Genomic DNA, 17,784 nt, shown 5'->3' on the forward strand with positions numbered 1-17,784 from the left:
TATTGTTGTTAGTGCTTGGCTGTTATTGGCTTTCTGGCTGTTGTCAAGCACTTTAATAATTGAATTGAATTGAATTAAATTATTATTATTATTATTTATAATTTTCTGAGGTGTCTTGAGGGTTGGTGTGTAATTAAACATTCATATGACAGGAACTCCATTAATATAGAGGACTCTACTTCTGTAATGATGGCTACCGGAAGAATTCTATAGCCACCTTCGTCCTTAATGGAGGATAGCAGCTGGTTCTTTTTATGTCGTGTTATTGGCAACGCCCGATTGTCTGATTTTATTTGTGCTGTCAGGAATACTAAACAACTTGAGGTAGAATTTCAATTGAAATGTTTTCTACAGCACAAGGTTGTTGTACTTCAAATACCTCCTCCATTTATGGTAAATTTTTGAACGTTCACAGCAATACCAAAAAATCTTGTTAATTAAATTATCACTGCTTACAGTGTAAGTGGCAAGTATGAAATTTCATATCAACTGCTGGGATGGTAGTGAAGGAACGTAAATTCTGTTTCTGGGAATTAAAGTCGTAGAAAGTCAATGTACGTGATCACGCTTTGATAAACATCGCCGAAAAACTTTTGAATTGATCCGAGACGTAATATATTTAGACTAGACACACTTGAAATTTGATTTGGTAGCGACTAATTTGATGAAGAAGAACTTGACGCTAGTAGAAAGTTGCGGAAGAGTGAGGTTTTCCGAGATTCTCCTGAGGTGTAAGGCAAATACAAGGGAATAATTCAAAAGCAGGACGGCCCGCCAACCCCAAATCATTGAGGCCTTCAGCTGACGTGAACCCCCATCCCCCCATTCTCAGAACTAACACTCGGTTCAAATTCCAGACATCTGTCCAACCAAAATCCTTTTCATGAAGGACAACTTGCCTCACGCGATTCCTCTCATCAGCAGCAAGACCCTAGTTTGAATAATCAAGTCTTCCGCCGCGAAAAAGCCTCGTGTTAGGTATAAGGAAAGTTTTCGAAACCACCGGATGAAAGTGGCTCTTCTGTTCTTCTAGACCTATAACAATTAATTTGTATGTTTGCTCCTTTAATTTTACTGTAACTCATTTTGAATAATCTTTTATTGAATTCATTGCTATCTGATAAAAGAGTAAATTTATTTAAAAAATGGGCTGGGCACTAACAAGTAACTGATCTCTATCGCATGGCATATTCTGTGCCTCAAATGAGCAGGTAGTAATGACGCTCAGATCCCAGAATACTGGACTTTTGACACATGCAATATGTAGAATATTTCATGCCTACAATCTACTTAACTTTAATTATCTGTGCACTGACACATAAGTGTCATCCAGCAGACCGTGTGCCACTGCTAAACCATAATATCTGGAGTTGACATCCAACTCCATACTATGAAGGTTTAAATCCCCTCTTATCATGCAATAAAGGCTAATCAATACATCATCTCCAGAATCAAGTTATTCTACAGCCCATTAATGTCGTGAGCATCCTGGCATCATTCAGTCAGACGAACTCACCTAACTGGTTATAATTATTCAATCCAAATACATATATGTCTCCTTTGGATATTTCCTTTGCAAATGTACAGTAAGCGCCTGCCCAAACATCTTCAAATGCAGGTTCATGCTTTGGCTTGAAGGTCACCAGCATGGGCGACAGCAGGTGGGCTGCAACAAAGGACTGAATTGAGCGCTGGATCAGGGCCACGCCGAAGCATATGCCTCGAGTTTGATGCACACTCACCCATGCCCTGCCTGCTTTCTCGGCTTGCACTACGCTCTGCCACGCGTCCCAGTTGTCCGTGCTTCGCACACCCACATGTGTATAGATGTCCATTTTCACTCAGCATAACGAGATGATCTGCCCCAGACGCTATCTTCACAACAGTAATGCCTGGCAACATTTCTAAAGGTTGTTTCTGGATCCCATTTAATGTGAAGCCCATAGACCCATGTGAGTCCTACAATCTATATAACAATGGTAATCACCCATATGTGAGCAGAACAGTTACTAGTTACTAAGGATAAAGCTGAGGTGCATGCTCACCCGGAACGAGCCCCAGGCATACACCTTTCCGTCACTAAGCAGTGCTGCTGTGTGGGAGTCTCCAGCTGTGATCTGTACTGCATGGCCTTCTAGAACCACTTTCCCTGGCTCCATCTCTGAGCCTTCATTGTTAGTGTCTCGGCCCAATGCCGCCTCATCATTGCAGCCAAATGTAATGACCTGAATATTACAATGTAAGTGTTAGCAGTGAGGAGGTCAGGCATCCTCATATCAAGTTACAAGCTTAACTCTCACCTCTCCATACTCTGTCAGACAGACTGTGTGCATTCCGCCTGCACACAGGTCTATCACATGATCTACACTTGACAGGAGTGTTGGGCTGGTTCGTTCCAATACGCTTTCTCCTAGACCAAGCTGGCCCACGTCATTCTGTCCAAACGTGAGCACAACACCTGGATTGCAGGTGGCTACAATCAACTGGGGGACAGCTCGATGCAACACCTGGCTGGCGGATCTGTGGGGACCGACGGTGGTGCAGTGACCTACAGTACCGTGACGCCCCAGCACCAGGGACAACATTACGATCCTCCAGACCACGAATATCACTCCCTGGACGGTGGCAATCACCACCCGAACGCCTACATCGACAGCTCTCCAGAGTTCTACTCTGCACCTCCGCCACCCTCTCTCCTGAACACCAAGTATCAGGCGCACTTCGTCAAGAATTACCCGCGCAGTGAGTAGGCTTACACTTCTTCATTCCACTGGAGCAGAGTCCCTGTGAAATTCCGGGCTCTTCTTCTCACCACAGCGAGTCTGAAGATTACTGTCTTCCGGATTACTGCATCGTGTATTCTGGTAGAAGGCTACCGACGTTTCATATATGCTTACTACCTCCATTATCAGAGAAATGATGGGGGCCTCTGAAACATTGGCAAACTTCTACCAGAATACACGACGCAGTAACCCAGAAGACAGTAATCTTCAGGTGAATTCCAGTTTCTAGAATACGTATCTTCAATGTTCTTTGTCTTTTTGAATACGACAGTGAACTTGGCGTTTGTATGTTACGGATGAATCTTAGATTAGACGCATTTCAGGCTGTGAACAAATTTGATGTAATAGGAACGAACTTTCAGTGCCTTGGACATTCTGTAACCTTGCTAACAGCCACGAGTGCTTGTCCGTGTTTGTTTTGCTTTTAGTGATGCTTTGGTGGCCATGCGGGACTCTCCGTTCGTCATTAGGCTGGCCTTGCCCAATGCCCGTCGTCGGGAATAATTACTTGCTGTAATAATGTTTCGGCTTTTGTTTCACGAGTTTGTTTTCGTTCAAGAATATTTTACCCTGAATAAGTCATCGGTGCGTAATGCGTGAGGTGATATCTGTGGTCACAGGTCCATGTTCTTTAAGACGCATCGTTAAACGGAATAAGTATGAGACATGTAGCACGAACACGGCGATGAGAAATGCATTCTTAATAGAGTTTTTGTCGGAAAATCTGAAGCGAAGAAATTATTTGAGATACCTTCTTTGTAAGGGTGAAGGTGTGGACTGGATTTATTTCCTTCAGGAAATGGTCCAGTTCTGTGAACGTAGTGACGCATTTAAAGTTTCTATAAATACGGGGAATTTCGTGACCAGCTGAGCGGCAATCAGCTTCTAAATGACTCTGCTCTTTGGTGTTGGTTCTTAGATTATGTCTTTGCAAACAATCAACTCGAAAGCACTGCGCAAAACCCATCCTTAACCATGTATTTTTTGTGAAATATTTGAATTTGATTTTTGTTTTAAATTACGCGTAGAGTTGGTTTGCTCTTAAGTCTATGGAACTATGCGCATGTCACCATGGAGGCGTATAGTGCAGAGGTTCTCAAAGTGTGGGGCGCGCTCCCCTGCGGGGCGTGTATTTTGTATGAAAAACTTTTTTTAACGAAATATGGAGAAACATTTTTAACTTCCTTTGCTTGGTTGAGGCAGTTTAGTTGTATTACAGTGTTGTCGAATTCAGACTCGTAGATCATCGGCGGTTTTAGGAAGTAAACGGCGATATTAGTCTACGTACACATCCCACTAATCCAGGTACGGAGCGTGTATGTTATTACAGTTTTTTTAAATTAAATGCATTGAATAATATATACTAAATTATAAAAAAATGTGTGCTCATAGCTAAATTTTATGTAAAATCTGTTTGCTTGCACTTGTTCTGGAAGGGGGCGTGAAATTTATGAAATGTTTTAAAGGGGGCACAAGGTATAAAAGTTTGAGGACCTCTGGTATAGTGAGCTCGAAGACACAGAACCTGTCAGTTTATCCTACCGATAGATGGCTGCTAAGCTGCCACAGCCTACGTGATCGGCAGTTGTTTGTTTTAAAAAAGGCACAATAAGACGCAGTTGCTTTGATTAACTTGTGGATCCCTGGTAGAGGGATCGTTGTTAGTCAGATCGTCATATTTCACTAGTGAAGGTCACGAACATGTCCTATGTTATTCACATTGATAACAGAGTTGTCGACCTCAACGCATATCAGTATACTGCTGACATCTACCGGCTAATCATGGTACTGTTGTTGAACTATGGCTGTTTCCACTTAAGACTTACGTTATGTAACCAAATTGTTCATTTGCATCTCTTGTTCTGTTGGAATATATCGTAAGTAGTCGTCCTTCAGAAGACGAAAGACCGTTTGGACTCTGACACTGAAAAAAGACGTTATAATCGTTTGGATATTAAGTTAAAGTTAGAGTTAGGTTATGTAACGCATTCCTTTTTATTTTATCCACACAAAGAATGGGTGTATAATAGATACATTCGTGAATATGCAAAATGCTGTCTCTTTTGTTACAAATTGTACGTATTTTTACCCAAGCACTAAACTGAGTAATTTACCATCAAAATTTTGACTACTGTATTGTTTGGGTAAGTCCTGCTTCATAAAATTCACAGCCCCCCTCACCCCGCGTCTACCTCATCCCGCAAATAAGGGCACCGAATATCGTGGTTAGTGCCTCTTCTTCGTATTTGTGAGATCCCGGGTTCAAATACTGGCCCGGGGATATGTTGGCGTTTATGGGATGATATTATTAAAATAAATATTTAAAAAACGTGTGTAGTTTGGGTTCAGTTGAAAATGGTAAATAATTTTTCGCTTACGTAAACGACGGGGAATTTTATGGCCAGCTAATTTGAAACTAATTCTAATAATTTTTCTCACGTATGCGTTAAATTGGCGAACTACGTCTTTGTAAGGGTCTTAAAGAAATATTTATAAACATAGGCCTACGGTCACACCAAATAGTTTGGTTACTTGGGGTCTTAAAATAGGCTCTAAGCCTGACAGATATATGAACAGCTTTTAAAAATTGTTGTATGCGATGAAAATGACTTCACTTCGTTGTCAGTGTTTTGGTACTTGGCCGGTTTTAAGAAGTAAGCAAGAATTGCATTATTTCTAGCACTCCCGATGTTTGGTTGAAGGAGCCACGCGTTACGTACTTGTACAGCCCTGAGAAATACAATTACCGCTGAACATTTCCCACGGTCATCTGAATACCTTGCCAGTTTCGGAGCCACAGCATACATTTGCGTGTATTCAGTGCCCGCATGACTTGGTGGCTTCTGACCTCTAGAAGTGGTGATCTTTCCGCGTTGTTGGTTATCACGTGATATTACAAAATAGAGTAGGCTACGAAATAATGCAAATGTTATGCGAATAATCTAGTATAGACGTCGTTATTGGTGTTAAAATCGTGTCTTATTGCTGTTTAAGACAGGAATTTGTATACACTTGTAGATTGTGGAAACAAATGGTCTGCATTTGTTTTCTTTGCGGTACGGAATGGATTTTTGAACGTTTAGACGGACTTAGGCCTTGAAGGGTTAATCAAATTTAAAATGTGATGTTTAGGGAATGTATCATTTTAGAATGAACTGCCATGCATAATTTTGAAAACGTTTAACAGTAAAAGCCGGTTTTCTAGCTGTCGTTAATTTATGCTAAACGTTGTCCGTAATAATTTAGACGTATACAGCAGAAGTCGGCAACCTTTTCGTTATCGCAGAATGCATTAGCTATTCCATTCTTTGTCCAAGACCGCTCAAAGATATTAAGAATATCGCGGCAGCCAGCGAAACTGTAGAATGTAGCTGTTAGTCTTTCAGACAGCTTTGATTTGAAATCATTGCTAATTTTATAAAACTTCACTTATTAATACCGCAGTAGTTCTTATATTGTTTGCTAAACTTAATTTGATCTGGCCTCAAACATAGTTGCGAAGGCCACATGCGGCTCTCGGGTTGCACTCCCCTGGTATACAGGATCGTCTCTCTGCTTGTGACCTGATCGTTCGAACACACCAGGAGAATCTAAATTGTGGTTTTACTAATGGAAATTGGTTCAAATGAAAAATCCTTTCTTTCATGATTTACGTCAATGTAAGTTGCCTTGTTTGTTGCTGATTACAGTTATTTCCGGCTTGATTTCTTCAGGATATGCCGTTTACAGAGATTAGATTATTCCGCTGAAATAAAACATCCTCGCCTCCGGCTTTTTATAAAACCACGATAAGGAACGCAGGGCGTGAAAACGAACAGTAAACAACTTTGAATGTGGTAGCTCATCACAGTTTATTACGGTTGATCAGTTCCCTAGAATGATTAACTACTGATTTGTCTTGGCGGTCCACCAACACTTAACCCGCCACGAACTGTTTCTTACAAATTGTGTAAACCGCACGAAGAAACCCCATGTCTAACATACACAAGCAAAACACGATGAAAATAAAATTAAGATGGTTGTCTTTTGGACTGTTGCGCCGTAGTCTAAAATCGTTTTGTATTGTACCGACATCTGTTAACACGATTTAAGAATTACTGCAGAAAATCGTCGGCCTCACTGGCGCAGTCGGTTTACAGGCAGAACGAGTAGGTGTCAAAATAACACTGTAGACCACAACAAATGTGATTGTGAATACGGATCTGAACTTTCATGTTTCATAAAAGCCGTGCAGTGACTTCGCCTACCTTAGCAAGGATTAGCATCTGAAGGACTCTGTCCCATGGACAAGGAACATGAATGGAAGAACCAAATTCGTAGGAGGAAAATTAAAGGAAAGGACGAAGGACCCTAAGGTAGACTTCTGATTTTTCAGAGGACCATTAAATAATGGTGCGAACTGAAAAAACAAGTTTCGTGTAACATTTCCTCGAGGCCTTGGTAAGTCACAATGATACGTCGTGATAGCCTATAATGTAATCGTGTTACGAAACGAGCAGAGGGGAGTGGCGAACGCGAACTAGACTTGAAGAAAACACCGAAGCTGTGTGATTCAGTTAGTTCCTCTGTCGGAAATCCCCGCATCCAACGTCGTCAAGGCGAACTCTGACGTCTTTTCGACCACGAAGCGCACACAACGTGCAGCTAGGAGAGTACCTGCGTTGTTACCACGGAGAATTCAATATTCTAAACGACGTTTGAATGACTTATATATCCAGAGAGTTAGTAGTGGGGCAGATCGTACGCTGTAGGCTGTCGTACGTGGGTTATGTGGTGGATTGTCCCTCAACCTTAATGGTACCGCGGATCCGCTACTCAGAATTATCTCATGCGTTTTGATTAAGTAAAATATAGACTAACTAAAAGAGAGATGGAAGGTATTTTCGTCATGTTTTTTACTCCATCTTGGAAATAAAGGAGTGACGATTAAAGCTTGTTCATGTAAACTTATGATCCCATTATCTGACGTTTTGTAAGTCGATTCCACCGCGCATTTGTTGGTTGACTACTACTGCCAGACCTTCGGCGGAAGCACAAGACTGGAAACACGGCACTGGCATTTAGAGCTGTGCTCTCTTTCTGTCTCGCTGATTGATATAACGACTTGACTCGTCAGGATCTCCTTTCAGATCCTGGTCGGTTTTTTTTAATGTTGCCCACACGACGTATTTTAGACATTTCACAGAGACTTTCGATTTTCAACAGACTATGTTTAATACGGCGTACCTCCGCTAGGGTCTATGCTTGATGGTGTTTGTTGGGTGAAAACATATATTTTAAAGAAAAACCCAGAAGTTTTATTAGACTCTTCCGTAGATGCACATTTGTCTAGAAGTAAACGTGGATAAAACGTTTCTAATTTTACACTTCAGGTCCCTCACGTTCATGGAAGAACACATTGAACGTTTTTAAGAAAAAAAAATGCGTACTCAGTTTTGGTTAGAAAGCCTGAAATGAGCAGACCACTCAAAATACCTAGGCCTAGATGTCAAGATAATATTAAAATAGGTCCTAAGGAAAGAGGTTTGGGGCTGTGGATTGGATTAATCTGTGATCTTGCACACACTGTTATGAACCTTTGGACTTCCATAAGAGACAGGAAATTTCTTGACTAGCTGGGCGTACTAATAGCTTCTTAAGAAGGGCCTTGCTTCGTGGAGTTAGTAGTACCTTAGTAAGGAATTGAGACCAATTAACGAAGGAAGATAATAGCAGAATTACGATGTAACGACAATTCTCCCTATGCATGAGGCCATGGAGGCGAAGAGGGAGTTGGAGTTTAAGCTACACGCGTTTTAAATGTCGATGTTAAGTGGAAGCGATGATCGGCTTCACGCTGGGGCCGCTTTATCCCGGTGGAAGAGCCCCCTTGATACCCGGTGGATAGAAGGCCGCTTGGGTCGCATAGTTTCTGTACCAGAAATTTTATATTAGTCAGAAAACTCCGCGAGTGAACCCAGTTCAGACGTCGTCCAAGAAAATAGTTCCTGAATAGCGTCTTTACTTAGCTATACTGATAGCACAGTTGTGGGCCTACAGCTTTAGATAAGTAAAACGTCATTGTGAAATAGACTCTTCAATTCACCGGCCTGTAGCCTAAATTCAGCGGTCCATCCTGTTTCTCCCAGATGGCGCGTGAAAAATTGTAAGTGGGAGAGGGGGAGATTTCTCTTGAAGAGACAACCATGGGTAAATTATGTTTTTGTCAATTTTGAAATTACTCACGGGTGTTGAAAAACTTCGATATTTATATTGGCGCGTCCTGGATAATTGGTACACAAAATTATGTTCCTCTTTGGCAGACAGACCCCGAGGAAGTCACCGACATGTTTTATTTTTAAAATTAGGCTCAGGAGTATCCAACAAACTTACACTACGGCTTGTCACAGAAACGTCTGCACTTTAAATGTGCCAGTTCTTATGTCAAAATCTTTGTATATAAAGTATTAAGTTTGTTTAAAGGTCCATGTTCTGTCGGTAGAGGGCATTCAGCTTTAATTACAGAATGTTCTTGTTTGTTTGTTTGTTTATTCATTTCCTTGTATATGGATAGTTTAACTCTCACAGTTTGTTACAGGTTAGTTACATAGTATGTTTACTTTCCATCACCAAAAGTTCTCCTTGGCCATGTTTGTTCGTGGACTCATGCCTTGACACTGGTCTTCTGTTACAGGTCGTTATTCTCATTAAGAAGCCTACAGTGATTCTTGTAGTTCTCCCTATGACTCTTCGCCGTTTCAGACCGTTCCAAACAGCGCACCGGATCACTGGGGTTCAGGCCCTGACATGGGGCAGGGAGGACCTCATCCTCACCCTGCCTTTTTGCATTCTGGTCCAGGCAGGGACACCCTTGGCCACGCGGTCACCCCCAATGGTGACACAAAACCAGTGCATCAGTCTTCAATGCTTGCTGGGTACTCCGGTAGGTAAAAAAAAAGTTATTCTTCCTGTGTCCGGTTTTTCCAGACAGACTTCGATATTGACCTCGTGATTGTAGCCCCGAGCTGTCATTTGTTTAGAGGGCAATTTTCATGTTGTTTTTTTAAATGTAATACAGCTGTTGGCATTGTTAAATGTTCTGAATCTATGGTCACAAATGTTCTGACATTGTTCGTTTTCTCGTGTTTTGCCTCGGCTTCAGGCAATATAGGAGAAGATGTGGAAAGCGTATTTGAAAAATGTTAATGTACACAGCTGACAAAAATAAGAAAGTGCCTTGTAAATAATGTAAGCCATTTTGTCCCAAGAAAATTGTGGGATATCTAACATGAATATTATTTGTGATTTCATGATACTAAATATAATGGTGTCACTTTTTTAGTTTTAAACTGTGTTTTCTTATGTAAGAGTGTAATATAATATTATTATGTAGATATACAATTGTTGTGATTGTATGGCAAATGAAAGAAAGAAAGAAAAAGAATTTGTTTGGTATTTTTCTCTGTTTTACAGCTATTGCTGACAGTCTATTTCTAAGATATAACCTATCTTAGCAGTTTTTATATCGAGTGTAATTTTTCCAAAATGTTTATAGATGCTGTTTTTATATGATATAACTATGTGGAAAATCAAGCCCCATCAGTCTGTGTTGGTCCATGTGCTATGAGGAGCAGCCCTCATGTTTTTTTTCTATAATTACACCATAACTGGATGACACTTAGTAATAAGATTTATGTGTGGACCTCATACTTCATACTGTGTTTCCAGCATTATATTAGAGATTTGACCTATTCAAACGTACAATTTCATAAACTTTCCTAAAAAGGTTTAGTAATTTGTTAGCTAATAACAGTGTATTTATCCAAATTTCGAAAAGCCTTCTGCACAAAATGTAAACCAAGGCAACATCATTTTGATGCTCAAAACAAAAGAACAGTGCCTCAGTCATTCTATTTACATTTCTTATGACAGAAGAACAATCCTTCCATGTCACAGACAATCAACAGACTGTCAACATCCTAAGCTGACGACGATTGATGAGACTTAAATTGATCCCACAGAGAAATGAGTTTATAGATAAGTATATGATAATGTTACGTATCGCCTGCTGAGAACGATAGTGACGTAGCTCAGAATTTTGAGTTATGTCCATAGACTTGCAACATTCACCTTGAAATCATGCGTAAGCGGCGGAAGTGTAGGTCCGCCCCATGCCGCTAGGTAACGACAAACGCCACTATTGTCAGGAAGGTTTCGCTCCATCTCTTCGTGCACGAGAGACGTAAGACGGAAGCAGAAAACTTACAAATTACATTAATTCAAAGCAGATTGTGAATAGAGTAAAAGGAATTACTCGAATAAGTTGTGTGGCGGACGAGGAATGAAAGATTGAAGTTGCGCCAAAAGTTCGAAGGCATTTTTCTCGAAACCGTGATTTCTGAGTTACGTCACTATTGTTCTCAGCAGGCGATATGTCTGTACTCTGTCTCAATACACATGTAATTGTCCATATTGTAATTCCCATTGATATATTGTCATATTTCTTAGGAATACTGCAAAAAAAGTGTCAAGCGGAAATATTCCTACAATAACCCCCCCCCCCGTCTTGTGTAATTGTTACAGATATTGTTGTGTCCATTATAGAATTTACCTGTAGATCTTTACACTTTTACAAGGAATATTGTCAGTATTTTATAGTTAATTCTATTTTCTTATATATCTTCTGGAAATCTTCATTTAAAAGGAAAATGCACTGTTCTGGTTTCAATTTTGTCTTAAGAACAAAACATTTATTATTTTTATTATTTAAAAAAAATTGTTTAGAGATTGATGTGACTTGAATAAGAAGGAATTTTAAAAATCTTTCTCTGGAATGGGATTTTCTTTGTTGAAAGCAATAACCTTTTGCCAGTAAAAGATAGAGGACTCGCCGGCAACCGTTACCGTCACGTCACGCAAAGTTTGGTAGAATAGTTAAATTAAGAAAACGTCTCGGACAAAATTTGAAAATACTGCACAGAAATTATCAGTATTAAAACTGATGGAAATACAAATACATGGGAAACTACTACTGTATTTTGGGCGGAGTATCTTAAGCTGTCTTGGTTGCATTCTTGAAGAAACTGTCCTGGTAAAATATGTAAATCCGACATTTCTGTTTCATACAAGAATACACTCTTCTTATGATGTTCATTTGTTTGTGTGAACGGATATTTCCCTACAATTTTAATAACTACAAGATATGCTCTTGATTTCAAGACAGAGCTGAAAGTATGCACAGTTAAACATTTTATATGCAAAAGTAAATTAAAACTTCTGTAAATCCAAATAGAATCGAGTGGAAACTGCTTATAAACACAAGGAAACACATGCAGTAATGAGGATAAGATCTTGAAATGATGGGAACATTATCTTTCCTTATTATTGCAAATTAATTTCGTTTAGAAGTTATTTTTATCTCTGTTTTCTGCACCTTATTTTATAAATAAAACAGAGGGGAATGGAGAAGTGATGGAGAATTCTTAATAATCCATTTCAAATTTTAAATAGGGAAAAAAATAATATTTTGCTTGTGTTGTTGTCACTGGCATGTCCTTAAAAACATTACTGTCTTCAAGTTACACAGAAAATTTTATTTCTGTTTGTCACTACGAGTTTTGTCGTAAAATCATCTTCAGGTGGCGCACAGTTGCATTTTGCATGGACCGCTGATTAATTATTCACTTTCTATTGATTTTCGTAGTGGAAATTAATGTAAATTATGAATCTCAGTACATCACCTGTATTTTTGTCACAATTTATTTATAGCTAAAATATTCAATTACTAACAAAACTGTTACGATCAGACTGACTGAGATTGCTGTATACATGAGCACAAGTTGAGTGTACTGCGTCATGGACAGTATGAGGGAAGCTAATCTGTTCGGGTCTTGGCGTGGATTTTAAAGCCGTTCTCAGCATAATAGGTTGAATGGAATTTTGCTGATATCAATGTGTTGCTCATTTCGGTATTTTGCGAGTCCTTCATGTGTGTGAAGATGGAGAGGTTTCATAAGCATTCCATATTATCCTCCTGGGGACTTTTTTCTGTATCCTTAGTAGTTAAGATCTATTGTAGGTGTGCTTTTTATTCAGAATATGTATAACCTGTGTAGGTAGACTTGTCCCTATATAATCTCCTCTCGTTATCGTTATTAATAATATTTTTGAATTTTATTACCGTCTCTGCTTTTGTAATATGTTTGATAAACTTTGTAACATATTGTTCACTTTAATCAGAAGCACGAATTTCATGTGAACGATATTTAAGAATTAATTTCCTTCGTCTTCATTACAAAGATTAGTTGGTTAATAGTGTTTATGTTAACAACCATTGTTTATTCTAAGAATCATCCGACTCCATAAATATACACAGGTTGTACATGTAACTGTCACGATGCTTCAAATAGGTAAAAAACATTTCCTACGATAGAGTCGTAGAAAGGTTTGTTTTCGTTTGAATCTGTGACTGACATACGTATAATTGTGATCTTCTTCTTCTATGGCTCTCCGGTCCGTATTCGGTCCATGGCCTCTTCAATTCTCCTCTTCCATTCAGTCCTGTTAGGTCCGTCTGTCCGAGGTTAAGGTTTTGAAACATCTTCCTTTTTATGGTGCAAGGTTGTTAGCCTTGCGACCAACCCCCAACCTGGAGGGCCAGGGTACCTGTCTTAGTCTGACCTCTCCCCCTCGACCAATCTGGCTAGGGAGGCCCCACCAGTAGCTCTTGGGATCACCGAGGTACTCAAGCCCCACCACCAGGACAAGGTGCAGGAACCATTAAATGGGGATAATTGAGATCTATACTGTATATTAATATTCCATCGTGAAATTGATTAAAGTCGCTGAATAACGTAACACTTGTCCATACTAAATGGAAATGCATCAGCAAAAGATGATTATCTATCAAAAAATGTAACACAGAAAATAAAAATTGTGTTTCAGTAATGTTTTAAGGGATTATTGAATGATGTCCCAGAGAACCAACCAGCGCAAAGAAGTTCGACATTTTGAATGGTACATATTTTTACCTGAGCAAATTTACACACAGATTACATGGAACATTTATATACCTTCAATCATTGATTTAATGCCACTTGTTTCGGTGACTTACATCTCGTTAAATATCTTATTTATTACGTTCAGTATAAAATAGCCTGAAGCAAGTGTCACTACAGCACGTGTGGAAAGTATGGTTAGCCAAGTCAGAATCTTTAATACTTCTCATGGTACGTTCATGTGCATTTTGCAGATATATTTTGAGTTCCTTCTTAGTTATGTACATTACTGATGGCATTCATCTGTCACTAGAGTGGGTACAAGCCATTCATGTTGTACTGAGAAAATCTTTACTTTTGACGAGACGATTGATAATACTGAACATATAAATTTCATTGATATATATATATATATATATATATATTATTTTATTGCATCTGGTGTAACTGATCTTTCTCATCCATCCGCACTATGCTTCAGTCCACTTCATACCATCGTTAGGGGTCAAGCCTCTTGTATAAGGTATTAAAAGTTTTATATGATTGTTCTATCTTAAATTAGTGATAATTAAAATTAATTCTACATTCAATGCCTAGTCCTTATTCTGTGTACCAATTAATTACTTTTGGTCAATAAAATTATGAAAATTTAAAATTTCTATTCACCACTGATTATTTTGAAACTATTTACAATGTTAAGTCAGTGACGTAATCAACTTCTTTTTCTCCCGTTTATACATATTCATACTTCTGTGTGTCTGAGTCTCATATTACTTTCTTCCTTTCACAATCAAACAAAAATTATTATATTATCTCCCGTCTACTCACTTTGTGTCTGCCATTTATTGTCTTTGGCTACTTCTCGTACAGCCCCTAATCTGTAACGATGACAGCTACGTTATGCTGTACAACATTTATTGCTGTGTGTAATATATGCTGTTTGATACCCGCATCAGTTGGGTTTTGTCTATAACTGAAGTACTAGATATGCCATCATCTCTTCAACCTGCTAACCGATCAACGCGGTTTCCGCGTAATCTCATACGGTGCCTGTTGCAGCTACATTTTATATCATTTTATGTGATTGTTGAAATATTTCAGTCTCAGATGGACTGTTGTAGCAGCACTGTAATAAAATAATATATACTGAATTTTATAAATTGGAAATACGTGAATATTAATTTGATTAATATATTTTGTATCTAAAATTTTATTATTATAATTTTATTATCATGCCTCACATATTAATGTCTCCTCCATCAGTAACTGTATGAAAGTTGTACCAATTCATTTCTGTTACACACATGGAACAGATGTCCCAAGCAGATAAAAAGTTTCTTTGAAAATACCAAAGATTCTGTATTTGACATTTACTCCTTTCCATTGAAGCTGAAGAGATGAGATTTATACAATTCGCATACCGCATAAAGAATAAAATTTTGGAACAAGCAGGTTTCGTCGTAGATGGGGGAATGAAATGTAAACTGTTATAAAAATTCTTCAAGAGGCAGTGGCAATATATCAAAGGTGGTTTGTATGTATGTGTTCTGCAACAGCCATCTAGAAAGTAGGATGTGTGGGTAAAGTTGTTGGGAAAAAGTTTCTACCTTTGCAATTAAATTACATTTTGTATCCCCTGGTCTTTGTCAAGGAGCTTATTTTGATAGCTTGACAGTGTTTGTGGACATTTACATTACACACTTTAAAATTTGTTAAAAATTTAAGACAAAGAAAATCTACATGTCCAGTATTGGTTGTTTAAGTGACATCTGTGCTGTAACTTTTGTCCTATAGCTCACGTCAGAGGTATGAAATGCTATAACCACTGTATACTTGGAGATATACAGGGTGGGTGGGAAGTAAGTAGGCATTGAGAAATGGTTATAAGCGATTATTTAATGCCTGCTTACTTCCCACCCAGGATGTAAGTTGTTATCTTCCATATTTATTGTGGCCTACAAAAGGATGGAACAAAATAAGTGCTGATTTTTTTTCTAAGTGTTTATTTCAAAGGAAAATGTGCGACAAAATCATTTGTTTCTTGCTTGAAGGAAATAATCATTTCCATCGCATTGTATCACAGAATTGTGCTTATGGTTCTTTGTTCTATGGAGTGTATGCTATAGCTAATACAGTGGAGCAAATCGTGTTTCTGGGTGACTTTCATTTTATTATAACAATAAATTGAAAATTATTTAAGTCACAGTTCTTGATGTTTGGTCATTGCTGATCTAGCTTTAACACTTATAAGCTTATGATTCATTTGATGATGTATTTATTTATATGCATGGCTTTATTTGTCAAAATTCATTAAGCTGATCACCTTAATTTATTATAGCAACAGGTTCAAACAGTACATACAACATTCAGTGTTGATATAAAATTCTGATGCCTATTTTAGTGAGAAATGTCAGCATACATCGTAAAATAAAATTTAGACCTGAAAGTAATATACTCATCTCAGAAATATTTTTCTTGTCTGCTGCTTATGACAAGATTGTAATTGAAGAGTTCATGCAAGATTTCCAGACTTATGCAACCACATTTATTCATAAAATACCAGTATTTCATAACTCAAAAAGATACCTTAAAATATAATGAGTCCAGCATTGATAGAGCATACACAGGGCTGTACAGGGGTTTGATCGTGACCCTGAGTGAAACTATCTCATTTATTCACAGACTACCTATTTGTATTCCCATGGCCTTCAAATAATTGGAAAATTTGTTGGTCCATGTTTATATGTAAACAATATTTTGTGTGTCTGTAAAATAACTCGTTAGTTTAATTGGGTTGAATTTGAATAGTCTAAAGATTGTTATTTTTACTGCTGTGCTGTTCTTCCAACAACAGTTTCTTAAACTAACTTAATACAGTATGTTGTTTCTGTAAAACACCTCTATCTGGTCTCTCTGTATTAAAATAAAAAATAAGTACCATTGTATCAATTTTATGGCACGTATGACTGTAAGTTGTTAACACTATTTGAATAGAGAACATTTTAGTTAAAGAAGCTATACAGAGAGCATGATGGCTTTGTGCATTCCTAAAAGAGGATTTGTGCTCTGTACTGAAAGTCCATACATACATACATAGGTGGGGCAGTCAAAACGTTCCAAGAATTGTGATTCCAAACGAACCTTCCGCCGGTGCTTCCAACAATGGCAGGATCGATGGAGCAAGTGTGTGTGCACGTAAGGGTCCTACTTTGAAGGTGATTAGGTAAGCGTTGCCATATGTCCTACCATTACAGTGCTATACCACAATTCCGGGAACTTTTTGACTGCCCTACGTATACTGCTGTTGGGGATCAGTCTTCAACTATCCAGTTCTCAAGTGTTTGCCTTAACTAATCTTTGCAGTGTAAACCCAGGTATGTGTGTTAATAGTCATAGTGAAAACATAAAAATTTCATAAAGTTTCACAAGGGCTGCACAAAAACATAAAATTTTGAAAATATACTGTCCCCACTCTGTAAGGTTATGTTTTTGAATATAAGATATTGCATACAGTATGACAGGAATATACATTTATGAATACCTTCTGTCCAATGTTGTACTTGTGTCCACATTACTTGGCCAGTTGATGAGGACTCTGTCAAGCCACACAGAGGATGAAGCTATTATTTTTGTGGCTTTATTACATTTTTATCAGTTTATGAGATTGAACTGAACTTGGAAAGGAATTTGAGTTACATTATGTATATTTTTGTAACAAATTAATGGAAACATGACACAAAAACTCAAACTGAGGTTTTAAACTAAGTCAGTATTTAAATAACAAGAGTTTTATTAAACCTTAATGTGATTTTTTAAAAAGTAAATGTTATGTGTATGAATGAAGGATTTATGTTAACTGTGTGTGAAATCTACATTTTGACACCAAAGGAAAGAAAAATGCTAGTAATATTGGAGCATTTGACTATGATGATGAATATGTAATATTTGAATGAATGGTTGTTTCCTGTTTGATTGAAAGTTAAATAATTCTAATGGGTCAGCATTGTAAATTGCTATATATTATG

At 38.1% G+C, this 17,784-nt stretch overlaps 3 protein-coding genes across 4 annotated transcripts in view; 2 read left to right on the top strand and 1 right to left on the bottom strand.

Moving 5' to 3' along the window:
• Positions 1–17,784, top strand: part of LOC147871614 (TBC1 domain family member 4-like) — a 259,104-nt gene that overhangs the window by 70,003 nt on the left and 171,317 nt on the right. Inside the window, exon 7 of one of the 2 annotated variants that reach the window (XM_087360627.1) lies at positions 2,470–2,609. The exons of the other annotated variant lie outside the window; for it this stretch is intronic. Within the exon in view, the coding sequence (XP_087216753.1) occupies positions 2,470–2,547 (78 nt within the window). The 3' untranslated portion in view covers positions 2,548–2,609. Of the gene's footprint in view, positions 1–2,469; positions 2,610–17,784 lie in introns of those variants that run through there. 2 annotated transcript variants of the gene reach the window in all.
• Positions 1,352–2,465, bottom strand: LOC147871615 (regulator of chromosome condensation-like; the record flags this gene model as incomplete). The annotated part of the gene is made up of 4 exons (XM_087360581.1): positions 1,352–1,666; positions 1,743–1,959; positions 2,046–2,225; positions 2,301–2,465. Coding segments are annotated over 4 exons (726 nt in total), but the record flags the coding sequence as incomplete, so codon positions are not given.
• LOC147871616 (uncharacterized) overlaps positions 2,603–17,784 on the top strand; it is a 34,649-nt gene continuing 19,467 nt past the window's right edge. Inside the window, exons 1-2 of the mRNA XM_087360601.1 lie at positions 2,603–2,742; positions 9,457–9,705. Coding sequence (XP_087216727.1) covers positions 9,570–9,705 — 136 coding nt within the window. The 5' untranslated portion in view covers positions 2,603–2,742; positions 9,457–9,569. The remainder of the gene's footprint in view (positions 2,743–9,456; positions 9,706–17,784) is intronic.

The sequence above is a fragment of the Zootermopsis nevadensis genome, unplaced genomic scaffold (genome assembly GCF_977971745.1).
Source record: "Zootermopsis nevadensis isolate Lab colony 2312 unplaced genomic scaffold, Znev_1.0 Znev_ptg000045l, whole genome shotgun sequence".
NCBI classification, from domain to species: domain Eukaryota; kingdom Metazoa; phylum Arthropoda; class Insecta; order Blattodea; family Termopsidae; genus Zootermopsis; species Zootermopsis nevadensis.